Genomic DNA, 21185 nt, shown 5'->3' with positions numbered 1-21185 from the left:
ATTATACTAGTTTTTGGTATTATCTATAACAATTGATTATACTTCATTAGTCATTAGATCGTATGTGTTGTATCTAAAACCTTAATGTTCTAACGAGCTTACAGAGTAACCAATAGCTGTAGCTATGAAATAAAAGCAGTAAAGAGTAGCGAGAAGTCAGTATTTGCCTCTGAAATGCAATGGAGAGGTCTAAAGTAACAAAATAGTAAAGTTCAACTGCCACCAAACTGTAAGTACAGTATTTGAATGAATGCACTTGTAACTATAACAGCCATATGAAAACATTGGTGTTAATAAGCAGCAAAAATGTCAGGCACAGATGGCGTTCAGTTTTTATACTCAAATTTTTTTATTTTTTGTATTAATTTTGTATACTCCTCGTCTTTGTATTATACAGGTCATTCATACAGTTTATGATATAGTAAATTGTAATTACACACAAGAGGTGTAACAAGCATCGACCTGTCACCCTCACAGACATGCATCATGCGCGCACACAAGCACACACTCTCTCATTCACATACATACACACACACAGAGGGACACATCCCTTACACTTATTAAACAAAAAAGATAAAAATGTAAAACGTTTTTTAACCACAAAACCCCCATTTTTTTTATCCTCCATTATCACCAGATTCACATCCTCTCAACTCTTATTTTGAAACGAGTATGACAATACTTAATGTTTTAACAGAATAAAAAACAAATAAAGAAACATAAAAAATGCAGGAAGGCAACTAAAGAAGAGGGCAAAGCCATTCTGAAGGGAGAGAAGGTTAATTCAGACCCCAGTCTTTAACTCTTCACGGAAAGAGAAGCACAAATGAGCTGCAATGCAGAAGGAAGAACCACTGGCTGACATCTGGACAGTTTACTGCGAGTTACAGACGACTGAAGTCCGACGTGACTTTGTGAAGCTTTAACAGAATCCAATATGCTACAGAGTTTTGAGGCTTCATGTGATCCGTATCTCTGTTCAGTCAGGAAACTTGTTCTGTCAGGTGTGCATCCATATGAGCCAGTACGAGTTATACTTGTAGCAGGGAGGGTGCAGGATCGAGGAAGGCAACAGAGACTAGTTAGAAAGGGCACTCTGCAAGGTTTATGGCACAAATAACAGCACTGAGAGAAGCAGGTGTGCAGTGGGGCTGAAGCTGAACCATAGACAGTGTGTTGTGACCTCTGGAGGGTGTTAGCAAAGGACACTTCATTAAAATATTCTCCCTGTCTTCACTGCAAGCATCACAGGACAACAAGCAGACCAAAGCTCTGGTCACATGATTCATCTGTTCATCACATTGCACCCTAAAAAGGTAAACAGTCTGCAGCTGGTTATGAGTGAATTAGAATACAAAGAGAAGAGACTTCTGGCACAAGTTCACCTTCTTCTAAGGTTCATGAAATAGTCCCATGAGGTCCAAAAGCTGAAACATGTTGGTTTCACAAATACTGCAAGTGCTGCTGGAGTTTTGACCCCTCTCTGTTCTCCATGCACCTTGGTAGAAGGTCAACTTGTGCCAGAAATCACTACTTAAAATCAGAACGCAGCTTCGAGCAGCATGAAAAAGAGTAAATGAAGTGCCCACAATCTGCGTCTCTTACCAACAAGGAAACCTTGAGAGTGACAATCCTTCCTGCCCTTGGATTTAAAATGAAGCTAGCTGAGCGTGACGGTGATATGTTTGCACTGACAGTTCAGGAGAATCTGCAGACTTGTGTATTACTGAGGGGAGGAATATGGGGAGAGCTCTTGCTGAATGAAAAACAGGATGGTTAAATCAATGTATGATGGAGCCACGTAAAACACCAAGTGACAGTAACTGCAGTAGTCGTTAGTTGTCGTTTTGTTTTTGCATTGGAGCGCACACTGACTCTCATTAGTCCATACACACATGCAAATACACATTCAGACCCTGGATTCACTCCCTTAGCTGAGACCTCCCTAAATCATGAACACACACACACACACGCACACGCACACTTTCTCTCTCAAACAGACAAAAAAAAAAAAAAAGTCGTCATCATTCTTGGCCTTCCTCCGTGCGCCACTTCAGGAAATCCTCCTTCCGGGCGTCTGGTTTGATCTGGTTCCGCATGCCGCCCAGCAGATTGGATGTGGCTTCAGAAGCCACTATTAAGGGTCTGACCACGGTGGGCGGGATCTGCCGCAGAACGCCACCCACAGCGCCGGGCAGACCCTTCTGTTCGTGGCCGCGGGATGCTACATCGCACAAGGTCTGAGCCGTGTCAATCACTCCCTGGAGAGCAGAGAGAAAAGAGTCCAGAGAGAGATCAATCAAAAATATTAAGTGTATCAGTACATTCACATACATGCACACAGGAAAACAGAAATCAGGTTGTGCAGGAAATACCCAGTCTGTTAATCGACAGTTATTTGGTCTATAAAGTAAAAATAGTTCCCATAGGAGCACATAATGACGTCTCCAATTTGCTATTTTGTCTGAACTGGGTTTCTCATATGAACACGTGACTTCTTATTTTTGGATTCTCCGTTCTCTAAAAGGGTCCATGATCAATTTTGAGAGGTAAGTTTGGGGACTCACCTCTCTGACAGTGTCGTAGGCCTTGGCAACACCCTCTCGAAGATCTGCAGGCTGAGCAGCTCTGCGGGGCCGGCTGGGTGGGGCCCGGCCCTCTGTGATGGCGAAGCGGTTCAGGGGGGGAGTTGGAGAAAGGATGTCGTACACCGTCTCTGCTGTGGCCTGTAAAAGAAGAAGAAGACAGACATCAACAATGGAGGCACTGCTTATCCTGAAATCCTTCAGCAAGTTACCCTATACTTTTTGGGAAGAAGGATCACTGGCTGAAAGGTGAACACAACTTAAAAATTTCAGAGGAAGACTGTGAAAAGTTGTTGGTCTCAGCGCTACCTGAAACAAATCTAGCTTGTGTATAACTCAATGCGCAGTCATGACAGACTGAGTACCTGTATGGCCTGCACAAGCCTGTTGCTGAGCTCCAGAGCAGCTGATGCTGTGGAGGTGCCGAAGGATGCTGCCCCCCTCTGGAGACCTCGAATAATGCGCCCATCCTTCCTGTACTGCTCTATGGGCAGCCAGAAGAGATCCCTCACTCCATGGACTGAAGAAACACACGGAGATGGAAAGAAGGAAAAGGAATGAACCAAGAGAAAACACAGGATAAAGAACATGTACATTTTAAGATGACACAAAAAGTGTGTTTGGAGCAGTGTAAACTCACATAGCTGGACAACTGAGTGCATAGGGCCAACGCCTCCGAGGATACCCGGCAGCTGATTCTTTCTGATGTCCGTCAGCCACTCTGTGACGGCGTACTGGATCACTTTGTCCACACCGAGGAGACTAGAAAGTGTTGCGGAAGAAAGACTGAGAAACTCACAAGTGAAAACTCAACTGGTTTGACTTTCAAACATGTCAAAGTGATCTAGTCTCAGATTGGATTACTGTGTATCTTGGGCAACTAATGAGATGCGTTGGTATGGAAGTGTGTATTCCTACCCATGTCTACAGCAGAGCCTCTTCAACTTCAACTCAGAACAGTTCAGCTGGGCCAGACCGATCAGAATCCCTGCAAACGTTCCCTGTGAAACAAAGAGCAGCACGGAAGAAATGAAAATACAGTCAACCTGGACAATTCCTGATCAAATACACGGAAATCTTACAGATTTATTTATCATAAGATGAGCTGTTAGAGTGATCGCCTACCTGTTCAATGACGACATGTTTGCCATGATAGTCCAGCCAGATAGGCACTTCAGAGGTGAATCGGAACTCCCTGAAAAAAAGCAGGAAAGGTTAAGAAAGACAAATTGATCTATTACCATTTAAAACCTTTATATATTGGCCTTTATAAATAAATTGAATGACTGATATATGATTGACAAGTTGCTAATATTTTTCACAACTTCTTTATTCATACAAACAAGTTTTATTGTTTGTAGCACAGAAACCTTATTCTCTTTAGTTTGTAAAAGCCAAGCAGCAACCTCCGGGGTTGAAAAATGAAGCCAACGCAAAAGTAACCTCAGATTCACAGACTTAAGGTATGTACAATTTGTTTTAATAGTTTTAAGCCTGTTTTTCACAGACAAATATTAGCATTAGCATTATCGCAATTAACCATAGCTGTAAATGCACCTGGTTAACTAAGCTTATAGCTAGCATAAGGGTTAACTCCACCCTCTCATCCAAATATGGTCAGTTCTGGCTCCAAAAATTCAAGATGGCGACGGCTTTCACGTGAAACTCAAGGCTAGAAACCAATAGGTGATGACACAGTGGCTATGTCGATTACTCCTATATAGTCTGTGGTAAAAGCAGAATCAGACTTCCTCCGATCCCTCTTGAGAATAAGTGTTACGTGATACGTACCGGAAGTAGATCGGCTGGTCAGAGGAGGAGGTGGAGCCGGCAGAGGAGGAGCTCTGCTCACTGTAGGTAGTCTCCACAGAAGCTGTGAGGTCAGGTCCCAGACCAGCGGCTGATTCCGCTTCTTCAGACGGCTTCTGGGAGGAGTCTGCCTTCACTGAGGAAAAAATAAAGAGACCAAAGAAAAGGTGAAACATAGAAAGTCACCACAGTGTGTCCTAAAATAAATACAACATCAAATGTTAAACATGCTCAAAATTAGCTTGAGTTAGCATTTAAACAGGTTTTTCAGACAGAGAGAAAGAGTCACGCTACAGTGATCAGTCCTTGTACTGTACACGTAACTCCACAAAAATACCCATCGGATGTAGCTCACCTTCAGTTGCAGGGTCCACTGGCAGGTAAGGGTTAACAAAGGAAGCTAGATTACTGAAAAAGTCCTTCAGGAAAAACAGTGCGTCCTGGACAGGAGACAAAAAAAGCTGGTTAGATCATTTTTGCAAATAAAGTTGTCTACTTCTCTCAAGGCCGAAGCACTCACAGAGTCATTTAGTTTCTTAGCTTTCGTTTAAGTGGCTCTATGCCGCCACTTTCGGGTGTCATGAACTGTAGGTGAGACTGTTTCTGGATTGAAAACATTCCACTTTTAGTATTTAGTCTCAGGAACCACAGTTACCTGGTCAATGTTAAGTCGTAGTGGCAGCAAGCTGACTCGGAGACAGCACTCTGGACCACCGAGGCCAGACTCTGGACACACCTGCAGGGCCTTCACTGTCAGCTACGAAATGAAAATACACAATATCCATGACATTATCAATATCAGCCAGGTAATTTCAACCACAGAAACAACATCTGTCATTTCAGCTGTTTATAAATCAGAGACTCCCTTTTTGGCCCTCCCTGCTGTCTCACCATGTTGGAGTGGGCTCGGCGGGGCATGCTCTCACTGGTGTAGAGGTAGAGGAATTTGTTGATTTGTGAAGAGGCCAGTCGGTCTCGAACCTCCAGCTCCTGCACGATGAACACCTGCCTGGAGAGGGGCTGCTCACCACCAGGACCGACCCCGACTGCCACTGAGCCCTCCCCATCCTGACCTGCTACTGCCACTGGGTAGGACTCATGCTGGAAGGACACCTGGAAGACAAAGTAGGAGGAACATGTGGAAAAAGATGGTCTCGAAATGTGTTTGGGGGCTCTGGTGAAGCTGTAGATCTACCGGGAGAGTTACAGCAATTTTTAAAAGGGAAGCAGCACAGTTTAATTTAAAGTTTGACATTTGCTGCTTCCTTGCCAAGAGTTAGACGAGAGGATGAAAACCATTTGGATATCTGTATGATATATACGTATATGAAGCCAGCAGCTGGTTAATTAAGCTCAGCACAAAGACTGGAAACACAGGGTAACAGCAGGCCTGGCTCTATCTAAAGGCAAAAAAATTGGGGGGGTTCCCACACACTGCAATTTTAAGAAAAACTTACTTAACACATACTGCACATGTATATATACCTTGGTGAGTTGGATCTCCATCAGCAGTGTGTGCTGACGCCCGCTGCCTCCAGCCCAGCGCCAGGAGTTCTGGGGCCGAGAAGGAGCGACGGAGCGAGATGGGGACCCACGAACACCAGCAGGGACTGAACGGCCTCTGTAGAGAGGGGAGAAGAGACACAGTGAGAGCAGCAGTCAAAGGAACAAACCACACACAGGTGCAAAATTCCCAAAATGTATTTATTGTGATTTTTTGTGGATCTGAAAACTGACTTGTGGCCTTGTGTGTGTGTGTTACCTGTTTGCTTGCTGGGCATGTATGGACATGGGCTTGCCGCCAAAGTCCTTGCCCCCGTAGAGATGCCAGACCACAGAGATCTCCCGCAGCACCACCCTGCTCTGGGGCACTGGAAAGCGGCTGGGGGCTCGGAGCAGATCAGAGCTGCCTCGAGGCCTGGAGAAGTGACTGTCCTTCACCTTGATGGGCCCCTGAGACAACACCGTCACCACGGGCTCCCCGTCCCTGGGCTGCAACAAATCCCACAGGTGGGCATTTTGTGAGCAAGTATAAATATCAGTTTTGAAAAGATGTAATCGTATGAGAGAAAGAACAGTTTATAAGAAAGACAAAACCCATAAAAGTAAGAAGAAAGACTCACAGGAATGCCCATGCCGGGAGCCTCGAGGATACAAAAGTCATCATTGTCGGTGGAGCCCTCGGAGCCTTCCTCTGACATCATATCTGCCTGTGCCTCCGTTGCTGTGGCAACCAGGCCATCAAGCTCAGAGTCGTCCCCCTGCAGGTCAGAGGGGCTGCGCTTCGGAGCTTCACCAGGGAACAGGTAGACGGAGACAGGCGAGCCTCTCGGCATGGAGGGTGAACCTGAGAATCAAGAGTCCATCTGTCAGTTTAAGAAATCATCAAAAACAACATGCAAAGTCTTTAAGGGCTCGCCAAGATGGTACTGTGAGCACTCTCCACTTGCACTTCTGCATACAAATATAAATGACACCACTGACACCAAATTTTATTGTCGTGTCAGTGAAATCTGGCAAATCTGAGTTTCATGTGTTTTTTCTTTCATATCAGTTCAGTTAATTTGGTCAAAGTGTGACATGACACAGTTAACAGCACTTGTGAAAACCACTTTGAAATAATCAGCCCACAGTCCTCTTCCTATACTCAAGGAAACATACCTGGATCTAAGCTCTCTTCTCGGTGGCTCTTCTCTGTGTCGATTAAGGCATCAGCCAGGTCGTACTGGTTGATCTCAGCGGTTTCAGCTGGAGGGCAGGGTAGCACCGACGCAGGACTTTCTGACAGCTAACAAGACAGAATATTAAAGAGGAACATCAGACATCTGACATTTTTATACTTGAGGTACTTACCATGTCTTAAGCCAATATGTCATTTTTATTAATTCATTATTTTAATTCTTCATTGACTACACCAGACTTACTGGTAATTTCTGGCCAGCAATTTCGGTGGGTGAGGCATGTCGTGGCGGGGGGTGCAGGTCACCCTGGGAGACCAGGTACTGCAGCAGGTTGACAAGGGCGGCGCAGGAATCAGCACAGGTATGAAGGTGAACCACGTTGTTGGAGCAACGAAGCTCAAAGAGAGGCTGAGACTGGAGAACAAAGAGAAGAAGGAAGCACATTTAAATTAATGACAGGAGGATCAGTAAGAGGTGGTGACAGAGAGAGATATAATGTAGGAGGAGAGAGGATGAGAAAAGAGGAAAAGTTAAAAAATAAAACACATCACAACACTATAAAGATAAAATGGACCTAACAAATGCCTCAAAGAGAAAACCAGGCTGTGTAAATGGACATACCAAACATCATTGTTACATAACTGGCATTAAACTGACCTTTCTCACATTTGTACTTCTTGTTACTGATTGGCTAAAAGGGCAGCAGCCTCATTGTTGTCGGACAACATGTTTACAGTTGCCTTGTTGGTTCTGGTTCAACTGAAAAATGATCCTGGTCCTAAACTGCCGTCTGAAGCTATTATTATGGCAAAACTTCATTAAGGAAAAACAAATATTTACAAACATGGGGCCTGCGTTCGTTAGTGGTTTTCAAAGCACACTGAACTAAATGATAATGTTTTGTTTATGTTCACATTTTCACTGTCATTTATTTTTGCTGTGGTGCTTGATGGCCGCTGTGTGACTGTGAAGGAAACACAGGTTATGTAAACAGATGGCGAGCACTCACCAGCTTGCCTGTATCGCTGCCTTTCCATGTGGTGATGGCGAGCTCCAGCAGGTCGATGTCCAAGACGCACACATAGTCTGTGTGACACAGAGACACAGTGGTTTTAATTGGACACCTGTTCTTGTTTACATCACTAATACTGACAGCTGTATTGGCCCTACAAACAGTGATTAAACGGAATACTTCAGCCCCCCAAAATGACCATCTGTATATCACTTACACATCCTGTGCTACATTCAATCCATAAAGAAAAGTTTGTTTTTTTTCACATGCCTCGGGTAAATGCATTATCTAAAAATGGAGAAAATTCTTGATGAAATTAAGTCGCCATCTGTTTGCAAACTCTCACAAAGCTAACGCAGTATAATCTAAGCCTCATTTACCAAGTCGTATGCTCAGTACTTTCCACACAGACAGCCCTTTTTGACAGGGGACTGAACTAAAAGCAAAACGTCCCTATGCCCTCCTCAAAGCAAGACTCCATTTACAAAAACAGTAATTTTACCTCACTGAACACAGGAGCTGCTGGTCTACCACTGCCTCGATTAGCTAGTCTGTTTGTGTAATTGTGTGACTTTGATGAATCCGAACTAACCCTTTTAAACACCAAAATCACACAGTAACACAAAAAAACTACAGATCGAGGCAGCAGTAGACCAGCAGCTCCTGTGTTCAGTGTGGTAAAATGACTGCTTTTGTTAATAAGGTCTGGCTTTGAAGGGAGCAAAGATAAGTTTCAGTTTAAAACTGAGTACCATTGACCACTGAGTAAAAGCGTCAATTTGAAGGAGCATTAGGAGCCAGTATTATAAGAGAGCATCTGCTGATGACACAAAAACAGTATTTTCATTAACTCTAAACAGCACACACACATGTATAATGTCTCACCTCTCCTCAAGTCTACGGTGTCAGTCTCACATTTGTCAGAGAGGTAGAGAGCAGAGTCATCCAGGATGAATCTGAACACAACACAACAGAAACACAACTTACACAAAGATCTTTACACTGTGACACATCAGCTCACGTGGATGGTCAAAATATTTACGGTGCAGATTATCATTCCAACAAATACTATAGTATCAGTCTTCATGTTTAGTTGATGGTGAACTGTACCTGAGGTGGAAGGTGGCAGTGTCAACGATGATATTACTGGACAGAGAGAAGGACTCTGCTGTGAACAACACGCGCAGTGGCAGATACAGAGGTCTGGCAAACGGAAAAACAAAACATGACGGTGGAAAAAAGGAGGAAAATATCATGCAGGCTGTTTTAAGACATTTTTATAGGTATAGTATATACCTGTAGTCGACGGCACAGGTAGCGAGATGTGTGTGGAGGACAGTGATGACGGCAGGTGCTGTGTATCCCAGAATGGGATCGTCGATGACATCCAGGAAATCAACCAGCTGTAACAAACAGACAGACTCAGCTGGCAGGCAAAACAGCAAACATGTTAAATTAATCCAGCTAATTTGATTTCAGCGTTCAGCATGGTTTACATTTATCTGCACAATCCAAATGGTTTAACTGGAAAATAAAACAGAACAAATTGCAATAATAACACAGGCTCCAAGTTTATTAGATTAAGAAATTTGCCGTATTAAATCATACTTTAGTGGTTACAATGTAACAATATATGCTTATTATCTCTGGGCACAAGAAAGGGGAAAAATGTTTTATGGCTGGGCTGGTGATGTAGTGCTGGTGGGATCAGTGAGGGAAAGCAGGCTGAAGTTAAGCGCTACCAGAACAGACGGTATATCATTCCTGGTCAAGTCATCTATGTCCTCACTCTCTGGATATTTCTTTTATGTGCTCAATTTTCTGGATGGAAAGATTCTTGTCTGTCCTGCATTTTAAGTCTGCAATATCAAATTACTTTCAGTTATTTTGTCATTAACTGTAATCACCTTCAACTCTCCTGAAGCAAGCGTCTCAATGATGCAGCTGCAGGTAATGAGGTCATTTATGTAGTTGGAGAAAATGCTTAAATATCAAATGGCGAAAGGAGGATAAAGCATGAGATTTTCTAGTTCAGCAAAGACAACTATCTATACATATTTGATTGAATCACCAGGTATCGTGTTGTCTGTAAAAAACAAACCTGTTAACAGCCGACTGTTTCATCTACAGGCTGAGATTTACTTGTTGCAGTCTGATGCTGCTCTACTGTGTGAATGTGCGATTAACAAAACTGACAGTGAATATTCAGTGTGAAAGCCTTGATTAACCCGCTACACAACAGGTTTTCATCATTTTTTCATTTCTCTTCCTACGTGACTGTCTGCACTTTTCCTTCCCCCAGAAGGGTCACAAAGTTGGCAATGCCAGTCTGGTTTATAGCTTGGGGCCAAAGCCTGCCTTTCTTCGATCTTTAATCTCTAATCTTTTTAACACGGCAGGGGACAAATAAGAGTTTTGCATTTTTGTATTTATTGATGGTACAACCAACTACACAACATTTCTTTGGCATAGCATTATTAATTCAAACTGGTTTGTTTAAAGTGGAAATTGTACGCTGTTGGTGTCTACGCTGAATGCTGCATTAGCGCACTTTGGGTGATGCACTGTCAGTCTGATGCGTGATCTGTAATGGCCCTGACACACCAAGCTGACGGTCAGCTGTCGGTCAATGTTGGGCCATTGGTGAGCGCCTGCTGCCCTCATTGGGTCTCATTGGCTCTAGTTGGCTTTTTTTCCCACCGATTCCGCTGGTTAAATCGGCATCAGCGACTGCGGAGCCCATTGGCGGATGAAATCACTCCAATTGGCAGTTCAGCTCAGTGCATGTGAATAACAATGGAAGTGAGGAAAGTGAGCTAAAATCAAGAGGGACTGGGACTGAAACAAACTTGTTACATAAGGTAAGATTATTTTTTTAGCCACTGAGCTCTTGATCAGAAACGTTTAGTGATGGTATGTGTTATTGTTCACTGGCACCTGGTATATATGCCGTTTTTCCAACACTGAATTGTGTTTTTAATGTGCTAACTGATTGCAGACGACTGTTGTCTGCTGGTGTGGAGTTATGTCCTCTCACGCAGGCGCAGAGCCTGCATGTGGGCTGACTGTCAACTGTAGTCTTTGTTGTGTGTTCATGTGCAACTTTTTTGGCCAAGACACAGTGACGTCAGGTGACGCAGCCAAGGGCAATCATTGCCGCTAGTTCGCTGAAGTCAGTTTTGTGTGTCTGGGCTTTAAGAGGACCTCCTTGTGCTGCTTCTCACCTGCTCATGCCAGCTGTGATTAGTCTGTGTCATGTAATGTCGCATGGTGGCACCTTGAAGTCGAAGGGCGACTAGGAACTCCTTCAAAAGAGAGACAGAAACAAACATTGTTTAATTTCAAACTTGCACCAGCTGCACAATCGGGCGTTTGAAGAGGACGTACCTTGACACTCCTCTGTGGGTCCAGTGTGATTTTGATGGCTGTGGACAACATCTGTACCTCCCCCTCCTTGCCGCTTACACTGGCCACACCCACCTCTGTGGGGTAGATGGTAGGGTCCAAATGCTTTGGGGGAGTGAAGTTGGGCATTTCCAACCGCTGTGGGATGGGGGTGTCCTTCACCACCGCTGAACGGAACATAGATAAGCATCTTCTACTTAGCATTAAATCTACTTCAACATAGTTCAAAGAGGAATATATGAATTATGTTGCAGTTACATGTTTGCAAACAACATGACAATGTTCACCTCGATGGTAGAGTTCAACTCTTCTGCTCTCCAAACACAAGAAATTTAGATTTGGATCGTTCTGGTGCTGCGCTACACTAAATATCTTCCCCCCTTCCAGGTCGAGCACAATTTCCCCATGACTCTGGTCCTCCTGATCAGTGAGATGAAATGGAAAAAGTTTACAAACACAATGATAAGATAAGAAAATGGATACAGGGAAAATAATTATAAAGTGTGAATGGATCAAGCCAGAGCTGTTTTTAAGTTTTCTGAACCAAGTCCATGTCACGTCTCAGGTCTTTGTGACGTGACTTGCGAGCAGCCACATGGCTCCCTACCTTTTTGTCTGTTCTGGCTTGGAGCCGACCTTTGTTGATGATCACAGTGAGGGAGAGGAGGCTGAGGTTGTGGTTAGGCCGGGTCGCTGACTGTTGCGTCTTTCCCGATGATTCACTGGCCAAGTAGAACTGAGGCTCGTCCTCCTCTGAATCAGAGTCTGTGGCAGAGAGAGAAGACAAAGGAGACCATACTTAAACTATTAACATTCATTCATCAGTGGAGGAACAAACACCTTGATACAAATACACACAAAATCTAAAAATGTTTTGTGAGGCTGGTTGCTTTTATATCACATAGATCTACATGCTGTTTTTCCATCAAAGCAATCGAGCTCACCCAGTCTGAAGGCCGACTTGCAGAGCTGGAACTCGTCGTGTTTTTGACGGCTGTGGTCGGGGCTGTGGGCTGGGGGGGGAGGAGGCTCCCACATCAACAGATCATTATTGATCCTTTTGGACAAAGGGGTGGGTAAGGAACAATAATGTTACTTCAGATGCAGGATTTAAGGCCAATATAAAGACAAAAAAATGAACAAAACAAAATTGCCAAATATGCATGTCTTACAGAAATCTCTACATGTCAAAAGTTTTTGATACCAAATCACACCATGGGTTTTTCTATGGTGTTCCTCAAGTTTTAGGTGTCTACATGTGGTGCTTTGGAGGGATTTTTGTTCATTTTTTATCAATTCTCAAGTGGTAGAAAATGCCTAAATTTATTACAGTATATAGAACAAATAGTATCAACTACTGAAATCAGAAAATAATTTAATTCTCTGTATTTAAGACATGCTACTGAAGAAAATTTAGAACATTTCCAACTGTTTTGGGGGGCGCCTGGATAATCACACCTGCGCCACTGCTGACATACCTGTTGTAGAAGCTCTGGAAGGCCTGTTTGCTGGGCAGGAGGACGTAAGCCAGTGGCAGGCAGATGTCCACCGCACACTGACACTGAGCGACACACTGCGCCTGAAACTGACGCATCTCCTCTGGGTCAGCTGGAATCACCATCTAAAACAAGGAAGGCGGAGGGATGAGTTCGGCCTGGAATCTTAATAAGATGGTGATATTAAGTATTTTTTCGTGTGTGTCAGCGCACCTCCTCAGTCTCGAACATGGTGCGGTTGGAGGAGAACGGGGAGCTGGTTTTGTCGTTAAGTTCACAGTGACTTTCAAAGAAGGCGGCCCCGAGATCCCTGATGAGGTTCATCCCACCCAGACCTGCTGTCGGGCCCTGAGTCTCACCGCCACGCACACGCACTGATATCCTGCTCACAGAAAAAATAGTAAGTACGTATGCTGGCTTGAGATAGAGTAACAATATTTTTGTCTTATTTGTTGAGCAAGAATGACTCCATTTAGACTCCAACTTTCTCTTGGAGAGCTTTGGTACTATAAAGCATCTACTAACCTTGGCAGAGAGTCACGGTTCTTCTTCACTCTGATACAGGGGAAAGAGCCGCCCTCCCAGCCCTCGTATGAGCCTGTTGAGACACAACTCATCAGTTCTATTTCTATCTTTTTAAAGGTCTGCTACAGCTCATGTATACAAAAAAGTATGAGTTGCTGATAGGACATCTAACAGTACCAGGCCCAATGACAAGGCAGGGCCTCCAACATTCTTCAAAACAGCTTCTTCCCGAAAGCTTTCACACTGTTGAGCATGGCCCGAGTTTGTAGCTTTGTGTCACCGACTTTTATTGAAATTGACTGATAGCCTGTTGCTGTGTTGCTCTTGGTGTGAACACAGCATGACAGAGCTAGCCTTACATATCAAGCCCTTAGCAGACACATTTAGACAGCTACATCATTATAAAATGGCAGGAACTGTAAAACTGTCAGTGTGTGTCCTTTATAATGTGAAACATGCAACAACAAGCAACAAAAGCAACTCCCACCATATGTATGGCATAAAAGCTAGTCAGAGGAAATGACTAACGGCGCTATATTTATAAAACCAAGGAGCTTTCCGAGTGGATTAATCTGATGAATTATGTTAAATTGAAAACATATTGGACTTTCTATGTTGGACTTTCACGAATGCACTGCAACCCTGAACTTATCCAGACATTACCCGGAGGAGCTGTATGTGAGAACACAAATGTCCAAATCAATGGGAGTGGACATTAAACTGACTTAAACCTGCCAGCTCCCGAGTACAGAGTCTGTGTAATGTACAGATAAATAGAGCTGGTCATTGTCCGGAGAATTCACAGCGAGTGAGTGGGCGTGCTGGTGACATTTCTATCACGCGACCGGTGTAAAAAGACAAGAATACAACTATCCAAGGGTGAAGATGAAGGGTCATGTACATGTAGATGCCAATGAAAACATTGAAGTGGGGAGACGATGAGATCTGGGAACTTCTGTTGGTTAGGGCTGAAGCCAAAATTGTCAGATAACAGTTATGGCAAAAGAGGTTGTTTATGACCAAATTACAATCAAGCTACATAACCAAAAAGCCGCAGTTTCCACAGTGTACTTTTTCTCATCATGTCCTGCCTCCTGTTCGCTCTACCCAGGTGCCACCCCTCACCTTAACCAAACAGATTAAGTCCAGTACTTGAGAACGCATCTGACAGGAACAATCTCCTGCTGTGTGCTACATGTATGAAAGGGCAACTCATATAAAAAACATCATATTTCATATGTTTGTATGTAAAATCAGCTTTGGGTTTCTCTATTCATGAATATTCAGTCAGTACAAGAGCTGCTGTACAGTGTTGTTGTGTTCCCACCATGCAGGTCGGTGAAGGAGGCCTCCAGCAGCTGGGTGAGGCAGGGAGCCCACGGCTGTCCTGGTAATGTCTGCTCGCTCTGGAGGTCCGGGGCCTCTTGATGCTTCAGCTCCAGCTCTGTCAGTTCCAGCACCAGCGTCTCTTCCCGCACTGCTTTCTGGGTGGGAGGCCGACGCTTAGGTGGGGGCCGCAGATCCGGTATGGGGAATCGAAGCTTGAGGACGGCGTGCGGGGAGAGGAGGGTGAAGGAGGAGCACAGCTCGCTGCTCTGGGTCTGAGGACAGAAAGTGAGAAATCTTTCAGACAGTAGTCAGTTGTCTTCTGTCACTGCTGAAGCTTCACGAGCTGCATAAGGAATACTGAACAGGTTTTTACTTAGTTTTATGTAAACTTTATTCACACTTGTGTCACAAATATGATCAGCCAGACATGATGGGATTAACCTTTCAAGCTTATACCAAAACCACTGTCGTGCTGTCATAGAAGTTTGAAACCATTTCTTCTAAACATTGTGTTTTCTTGCATTAAACTAAAATTGGGTTACCCACTGTTTGATAACAGCTCGACATCTTTTAGGATCTTTTCTTTATGTACATACTTTCTTTATGATGTAATAAATGTAAGTGACGTTCCACCTGCATGAGTCCAGGTACAGCAGTCTGTGTGGGACAGTGGCTGAAGGCTCGGCTCAGGTTGCCCAGGCGAGTGAGGATGTCCAGGTCCAGCTCAGCGCTCAGCTCTGCCAACTCCACCCGCACTACACTGTCCCGCCGTACCACCCGCTGTTTACCCTGACAATACACAAAAACACAGAGACTGATGTATCTGTCAATGAATTTCACACTCCAGTACAACACCTTTACAATATTTTATATAACTTATCAACATAACACGAATGGAAGTCTTTATCTGATAAATCTTTCTGATACATAAATATTGTATAATATACGCCTTTTGAAAACTTCATCCAAAAACATTTGGTACTAGTCTTTAAAATGAAGGTGTCATACTATACCTGTTTTCACAATCAACTTTACATTAAAAGTATCATGTAGTTTCATAGGAAAAAATAAATACTTGCTGCTTTACTTCTTAAATTCCTCATTTTTAGAATAAGTATTTTTTTTATGGCCCTGTCTTCAATGACTTGTCAGTCCAGTGTTAGTCAGGACCTGGGGTTAACACTGTAACACGACACTGCTTTACCTACTACACAAACCAAACAAACACTGTTTGTACAGCACATTCTGTCCACTGAAATGCAAGACAAAAACAAACTGAACATGAATTAAAAACAAATACTATTTATCTTATTTAAGAAAGGTTTTGCGCTTAGACAGGCACGTATTAAGTCAGGGTGTGTGTGTGTGTGTGTATGTGTGTGTGTGTGTTAATGCGTACCCTACGCAGGTGTTTTTCAGTGAGGCCATAGTGTAGCTGAGCACATGGTCTGGCTGTAGCTCCAACTGTGAACAGACCAGCTTTTTGGAACTGAAGCAACTGGGAAGAGACAAAGAGACACAATGTTCTCTCAAGTCTTTCTTATGAGCTTGGAAAGAGAACAAACATTAACTACTTTAGGACAACAGGTACAAGTTTGGTTAAAAGTAACTTCAGACAGAGTAGTCACATCACATGTCATAGTTCAATGTCCCTTCAACACCACATTTATCATGACTCCATGCTGGATGTGAAACATGTGTGATGTTGGTTACTACTGTTTGATATTGGCCACATTGAAAATATAATGACGCAGATGTAATTACGTCTTTAGTGTGAACAGAGAGTCATCTTCAGAGCTACTCAGACAGACAAAGAGATTTCTACCTCGCTGTACAGAGGCTTCCCGCCCTCCCAAAGGCACTCTAACAGTTCCAGTCTGCTGAAGGAAAGGTCAGAGGTCACAGCCCGACTGTGGCGACTGCCGCTCCGCATCTCACAGGCAACCTGCACTGCAGCTCCTGTCACTCTGGGTTAGAGAGGATGACCGGAGAGATGAGAATAAGAAAAAAAACAAAAACATTTGCATTATGGCGTGCTGAGATTTACATAACGCAGAATGTGCAAATGTTTAAGACATGACACAAACCTGCAGGCTATTTAAAGGGCCAGTGTGTAATATTTGGCATGGTTTATTGTCAGTCTGAATCTGAATCTGAATATTCTACCCATTAATATGTTTATACAAGTGTATAATCACTATAAAATAAAATTCGTTTGGTTTTCGTAGCCTTATAGTTATGCTTTTATATATATATATATATATATATATATATATATATATATATATATATATATATATATATATATATATATATATATATATATATATCAAGGGCCTTGCTTTAGAGAGGTCGCCATCTTGCGCCGCCATGTATGTACGGCAGACCGAGCGGACAATCCAGCCAGCCAGAGAACGCCTTTCGCGTGTATAAGTAAACCAACGAAGACAGCGGAAGGAAGGAAGGAGGAGGAGGAAACAGCAGAGAGTGTTAGTAGTTCGTCGATAGAGAGTAGTGAAAAGTTTTTTTAGTTATAAAGTTTGCGAATGGACCACACTTACCACGCAACAGGAGAGAATGAACCCGAACCGTCATCTGCGAGGAAAAGAAGACGCCAATTCCCCCCTTGTGATGCACTCTCTGCGGCGCTTTTCCTCCTGATGATATATCTCCCCAGCGATGGCAGCAGTAGCACCGAATCCCATTCTGTGCATTCAGCCTCTCTTCTCGCCCGCTCAGCATCAAACAGCTGAGCTCTGTTTACAGGCTACGCTGTCAGTCAGTGTGCGGGCTGGAGATTGGTGGAGCAGAGAGGGGAGGGGGGTCCCCACTTGGTATCGTAAACGAGTATGTGTGTAAAGTTATAAAGTGTGTCTGTTACGCTAGAAGAGTCAGAGTTTGGGACGGAGTCTTTTACCCCCTGGAGTGTTACCGGAGTTTCTGGAGTGCTCAAATAAACGGGCCTTTTTCCCGAACGCTCCTCTGGTCTCCTGCTCGTGAGGAATTCATTACAATATCGTAACATGGTTTAGATTTCTAAATAAACATACACCTCGTTGCTAGATAGACCTACTCCTGAAAAACTCATGCGCAAGGCTTTTTGTCCCTACGAGCCCGCCGTCATTTACCCGACGGGAGGGGTGAGCGAGTGAGCCCTGCAATCTAGAATTTGACCACTGATGTCACTGTTTTCAACCCATTTTACACACTGGCCCTTTAACTTCATCACGGTTTGTTGTGTTTTGGAAAGTTATTTGTTTACGTAGCAGCATCTCATTACATAAGAGGAAGTTTTACATTATTGTCAACTGAATCTTCTCACCTTTGTATTAAAACTAAACACATAAACGTGCCCAAATTAGTACCTTCCTATCTGTAATTGTTGTAAAAAGGAAATTAAGTGAAAAGCCACGTTCATGTGAATTATAACTCACCAGAGACACACAATGTGTCTGTGCTTATCTACCTGAGATGGGAGTGTGGGCAGGCCTTGGCGAAGCCCCCTCTCAGGTGGTGGAAGTCTCTCTCGCTGAACATGCTGTCTTTGAAGAAGGCCAGCTCTCGGAAGAACACCTGAGACACCTGAGCCAGTGACGAAGCTCCTTCAGGCTTAGAGGGTGGGTCCTCCTGCAGCAGAGTTAGGGTGAGCCCGCCGAGGGACAGTCGCAACAGAGCATCGGGCTTCAGCTGCTCTGCCTGGCTGCTGTGCGAGCGTCCTGCGAGGGAGAGGACGACAGTTGTTAAAGACACTCTTCTTTCTGACAACATAAATTATGATAAAAAGGTTAAATGTGTATAAAACTGTAACATGCAGGTCTCACAAAAGAGTATAATTCTGAGGACAGTCCAGTGCATGATATTTTAGATCAGTAGTATTTGGTTAAATTATAAAGAGGGCCAGTTACTAAAACTTCCTCCCAGCAAAGGCCTGGGGGGGGGGGGGGGGGGGGGGGAGGGAGAAGCCTATCCCTGCGTCTATCAAATAAAACAACGTACATTTCCATATGATTTAAACAATATTCATTATACATGTTGAAAGCAGAATACTTCTAACATACAGACACATTAAATTTGTATGGCACTTGTGTGGAAAACACAATGCTTTCTTTATCAAAAATAAATTAGTCCTAGTACAAAGAACTAAAGGCCGACATTTCAAGTAAAGAAAACAACACAAAATCTTCTGAATGAAATAAATTTAAAAAGTGCCTCTTGGGGAAAAAGTGAAAACAGAGCTTATTATTTTACATTTTTTCAACTTCCTTTCCTAGAAAGAGAAATGAGTCTGCAACTGCCCTGCCAGTAGTTTGATCTTGGTTAGGATAGAGTCAGTGCCGTTCTCACGCATGTGTGGGTGCTCGTTGCTGAGCCTGATATTTGGTATTGAAGGGGTTCATAGCGGAGAAAGTTGACTCAGAGGTCTAAGTCAATCCAAACATGGTCAAGGTGTGTAGTCCTACTGTGGTTTGAACAGGGAAAACAGTCTGTAGCCAGAAGGCAGCAGGGTCAGCTGCTCCATGCTGTCATCTCTCTCACAGTAAACAATCAATTTGATTGGCTCAGTTTAGTGACGCTATTGTGGTATTAACTAGATTAGATGTGCCCAACAGTGCTTCGTTACGATTATTTATTCTCATTAATTTATCAGAAATTGGTCACAGATAGAACAGTCACGCATCATTTGATGATGCCCATTTTAGACCTACAGATAAAAACCCTTTACTCAGCGCTGCAGTAATTTTACCTCTGGTCTTTGCTTGGGGTAGACTTGACAAACAGCCTGCTACAGGATACCTCCTGGGACAGTTCATCATGCCCTGGTAGGGAAAATTAAAATGGAAATTAGACTGCTTGAGATTTGATGAATGCGCTGACATGTTTCAGAAAGAAAGAGAGCATAATTCCATAACATATCAAATGCTGATACCCATTTTGCTACTTGTAAATACTTGCACAAAGGCCTGTATTTAAAAGGAAAAAAAAATCAATTAAAGCTTGTTGTTCTAATTAAGGGAAAAAAGTGAAATCATCTTCCAGCTTCTGATGGTTTTTTCAGCCTTGCAGCAACAGTTGCTCTACATATGACCATCTGCCAAATGCTTGAACTGTAAACACACACACACACACACACACACGCAGTACCTGTGCAGACAGCGCTGCAGGCTGTGTGAAGCTGGCTACACTGTGTGTAGAAGACTCCATATCACTATCTGACAACTCGCTGCCAGAGCGCACAGACGTCACGCTACTCGTCATCCCAGCAGGTCCCATGGAGAAAAACATTTCTGCAGGTACGTACACAGAGTGACAAGTTAAATGCTACAATGTACACAAACATTTCAGGGCATGTTGCTGCTGGGAAAGGAGCGGCAGGAGTGTTTCAAAATCATTTACAGAAACACTAACATTTCACACCTCCACACCACCAGAGGTTTCTCATTTAAATGACATCCAAAAACAACCTAAAACTGTCTTTGGACTTCCTACTGCCTTGCAAAAAAAAAGATTCCCTGTATCGTGAGATGATTAAGGCTGTATGTATGTATATTTTTTACCCACAGTGACATGGTTATAAACTACATGTGTTTAGGAGCTGCTGACGTCTTGATGCATATCAGACAGACATTTTGTAACTGGACCTTTGCTGTACCTCCATTCTCCAGGCTGGTGATGTAGGGTTCCAGGTCGGGCTCAGTTTCCCACTCCCTGTCTCTGGGACTTGAGCCCAGCTGCTTACTAAGGTCCTCCTCAATCATACGCAGGTCATCTGAGTCTAAAGGACGGCTGAGGGCTCCACCACACTTTGTGTCTGTCTCTGAGGGGAGACAGAGGACAGAGGAAGAGATTTAAGAATGTTTGTGCAAGAGAAAGAGACTGAGGCTGAGGGTGACCTCACACTAATGAGGCATTTACAGATGAGTGTGACCTTACCCTCTGGCTCCGAACTACAGAGGAAACAGCACAGCCTTATTGTCTGTGTCTGACAGTATCTGTTGTGAGTCCTCGTGCCTCTGAGGAGTTTTTAATTATGTATTTCTAAAGCCCGCAGGCAGCGGATTACCTCCTGGTTTATAGACACAGAGGAGGTACTGACTAAGAAATGAATTAGTGGTTTATTTTGTGAGGGCATGCATGAACGCAAGCATCATTTATACATTTTACTGATCACAAAGCTGGAGAAACAAGTGCAGTAGATTACCCTGAAGGCTGATGTTCATATGATTATGAATTACCTCCACCGAAGAGATTATGGTTTCAGTTCAGCTTGTCTGTTTGTCAGCAAGATTACATGAAAAACAACTTTCATGACACTTTGTTGAAGGGTGAAGCATGGGCCATTGCA

At 43.6% G+C, this 21185-nt stretch overlaps 1 protein-coding gene across 1 annotated transcript in view; it reads right to left on the bottom strand.

Moving 5' to 3' along the window:
- Positions 1 to 1875: 1875 nt before the first annotated feature.
- The window catches only part of atg2a (autophagy related 2A), a 29877-nt gene continuing 10567 nt past the window's right edge, over positions 1876 to 21185 (bottom strand). The window contains exons 8-42 of the mRNA XM_033622737.2: positions 20493 to 20657; positions 19985 to 20127; positions 19587 to 19659; positions 18309 to 18558; positions 16668 to 16809; positions 16242 to 16340; positions 15476 to 15631; positions 14841 to 15114; positions 13514 to 13586; positions 13202 to 13370; positions 12971 to 13113; positions 12437 to 12549; positions 12100 to 12257; positions 11780 to 11912; positions 11475 to 11659; positions 11312 to 11392; positions 9384 to 9490; positions 9198 to 9290; positions 8973 to 9043; positions 8085 to 8161; positions 7319 to 7489; positions 7056 to 7182; positions 6518 to 6741; positions 6157 to 6386; positions 5880 to 6015; positions 5286 to 5507; positions 5050 to 5151; positions 4750 to 4834; positions 4377 to 4530; positions 3711 to 3780; positions 3504 to 3586; positions 3226 to 3347; positions 2951 to 3105; positions 2568 to 2726; positions 1876 to 2261 (exon numbers count right to left, since the gene is read on the bottom strand). Coding sequence (XP_033478628.2) covers positions 2025 to 2261; positions 2568 to 2726; positions 2951 to 3105; positions 3226 to 3347; positions 3504 to 3586; positions 3711 to 3780; positions 4377 to 4530; positions 4750 to 4834; positions 5050 to 5151; positions 5286 to 5507; positions 5880 to 6015; positions 6157 to 6386; positions 6518 to 6741; positions 7056 to 7182; positions 7319 to 7489; positions 8085 to 8161; positions 8973 to 9043; positions 9198 to 9290; positions 9384 to 9490; positions 11312 to 11392; positions 11475 to 11659; positions 11780 to 11912; positions 12100 to 12257; positions 12437 to 12549; positions 12971 to 13113; positions 13202 to 13370; positions 13514 to 13586; positions 14841 to 15114; positions 15476 to 15631; positions 16242 to 16340; positions 16668 to 16809; positions 18309 to 18558; positions 19587 to 19659; positions 19985 to 20127; positions 20493 to 20657 — 4982 coding nt within the window. The 3' untranslated portion in view covers positions 1876 to 2024. The remainder of the gene's footprint in view (positions 2262 to 2567; positions 2727 to 2950; positions 3106 to 3225; positions 3348 to 3503; positions 3587 to 3710; positions 3781 to 4376; positions 4531 to 4749; positions 4835 to 5049; positions 5152 to 5285; positions 5508 to 5879; positions 6016 to 6156; positions 6387 to 6517; positions 6742 to 7055; positions 7183 to 7318; positions 7490 to 8084; positions 8162 to 8972; positions 9044 to 9197; positions 9291 to 9383; positions 9491 to 11311; positions 11393 to 11474; positions 11660 to 11779; positions 11913 to 12099; positions 12258 to 12436; positions 12550 to 12970; positions 13114 to 13201; positions 13371 to 13513; positions 13587 to 14840; positions 15115 to 15475; positions 15632 to 16241; positions 16341 to 16667; positions 16810 to 18308; positions 18559 to 19586; positions 19660 to 19984; positions 20128 to 20492; positions 20658 to 21185) is intronic.

This window comes from Epinephelus lanceolatus, chromosome 7 (genome assembly GCF_041903045.1).
Source record: "Epinephelus lanceolatus isolate andai-2023 chromosome 7, ASM4190304v1, whole genome shotgun sequence".
NCBI lineage: Eukaryota > Metazoa > Chordata > Actinopteri > Perciformes > Serranidae > Epinephelus > Epinephelus lanceolatus.
This window is presented reverse-complemented; position numbering and strand designations above follow the sequence as displayed.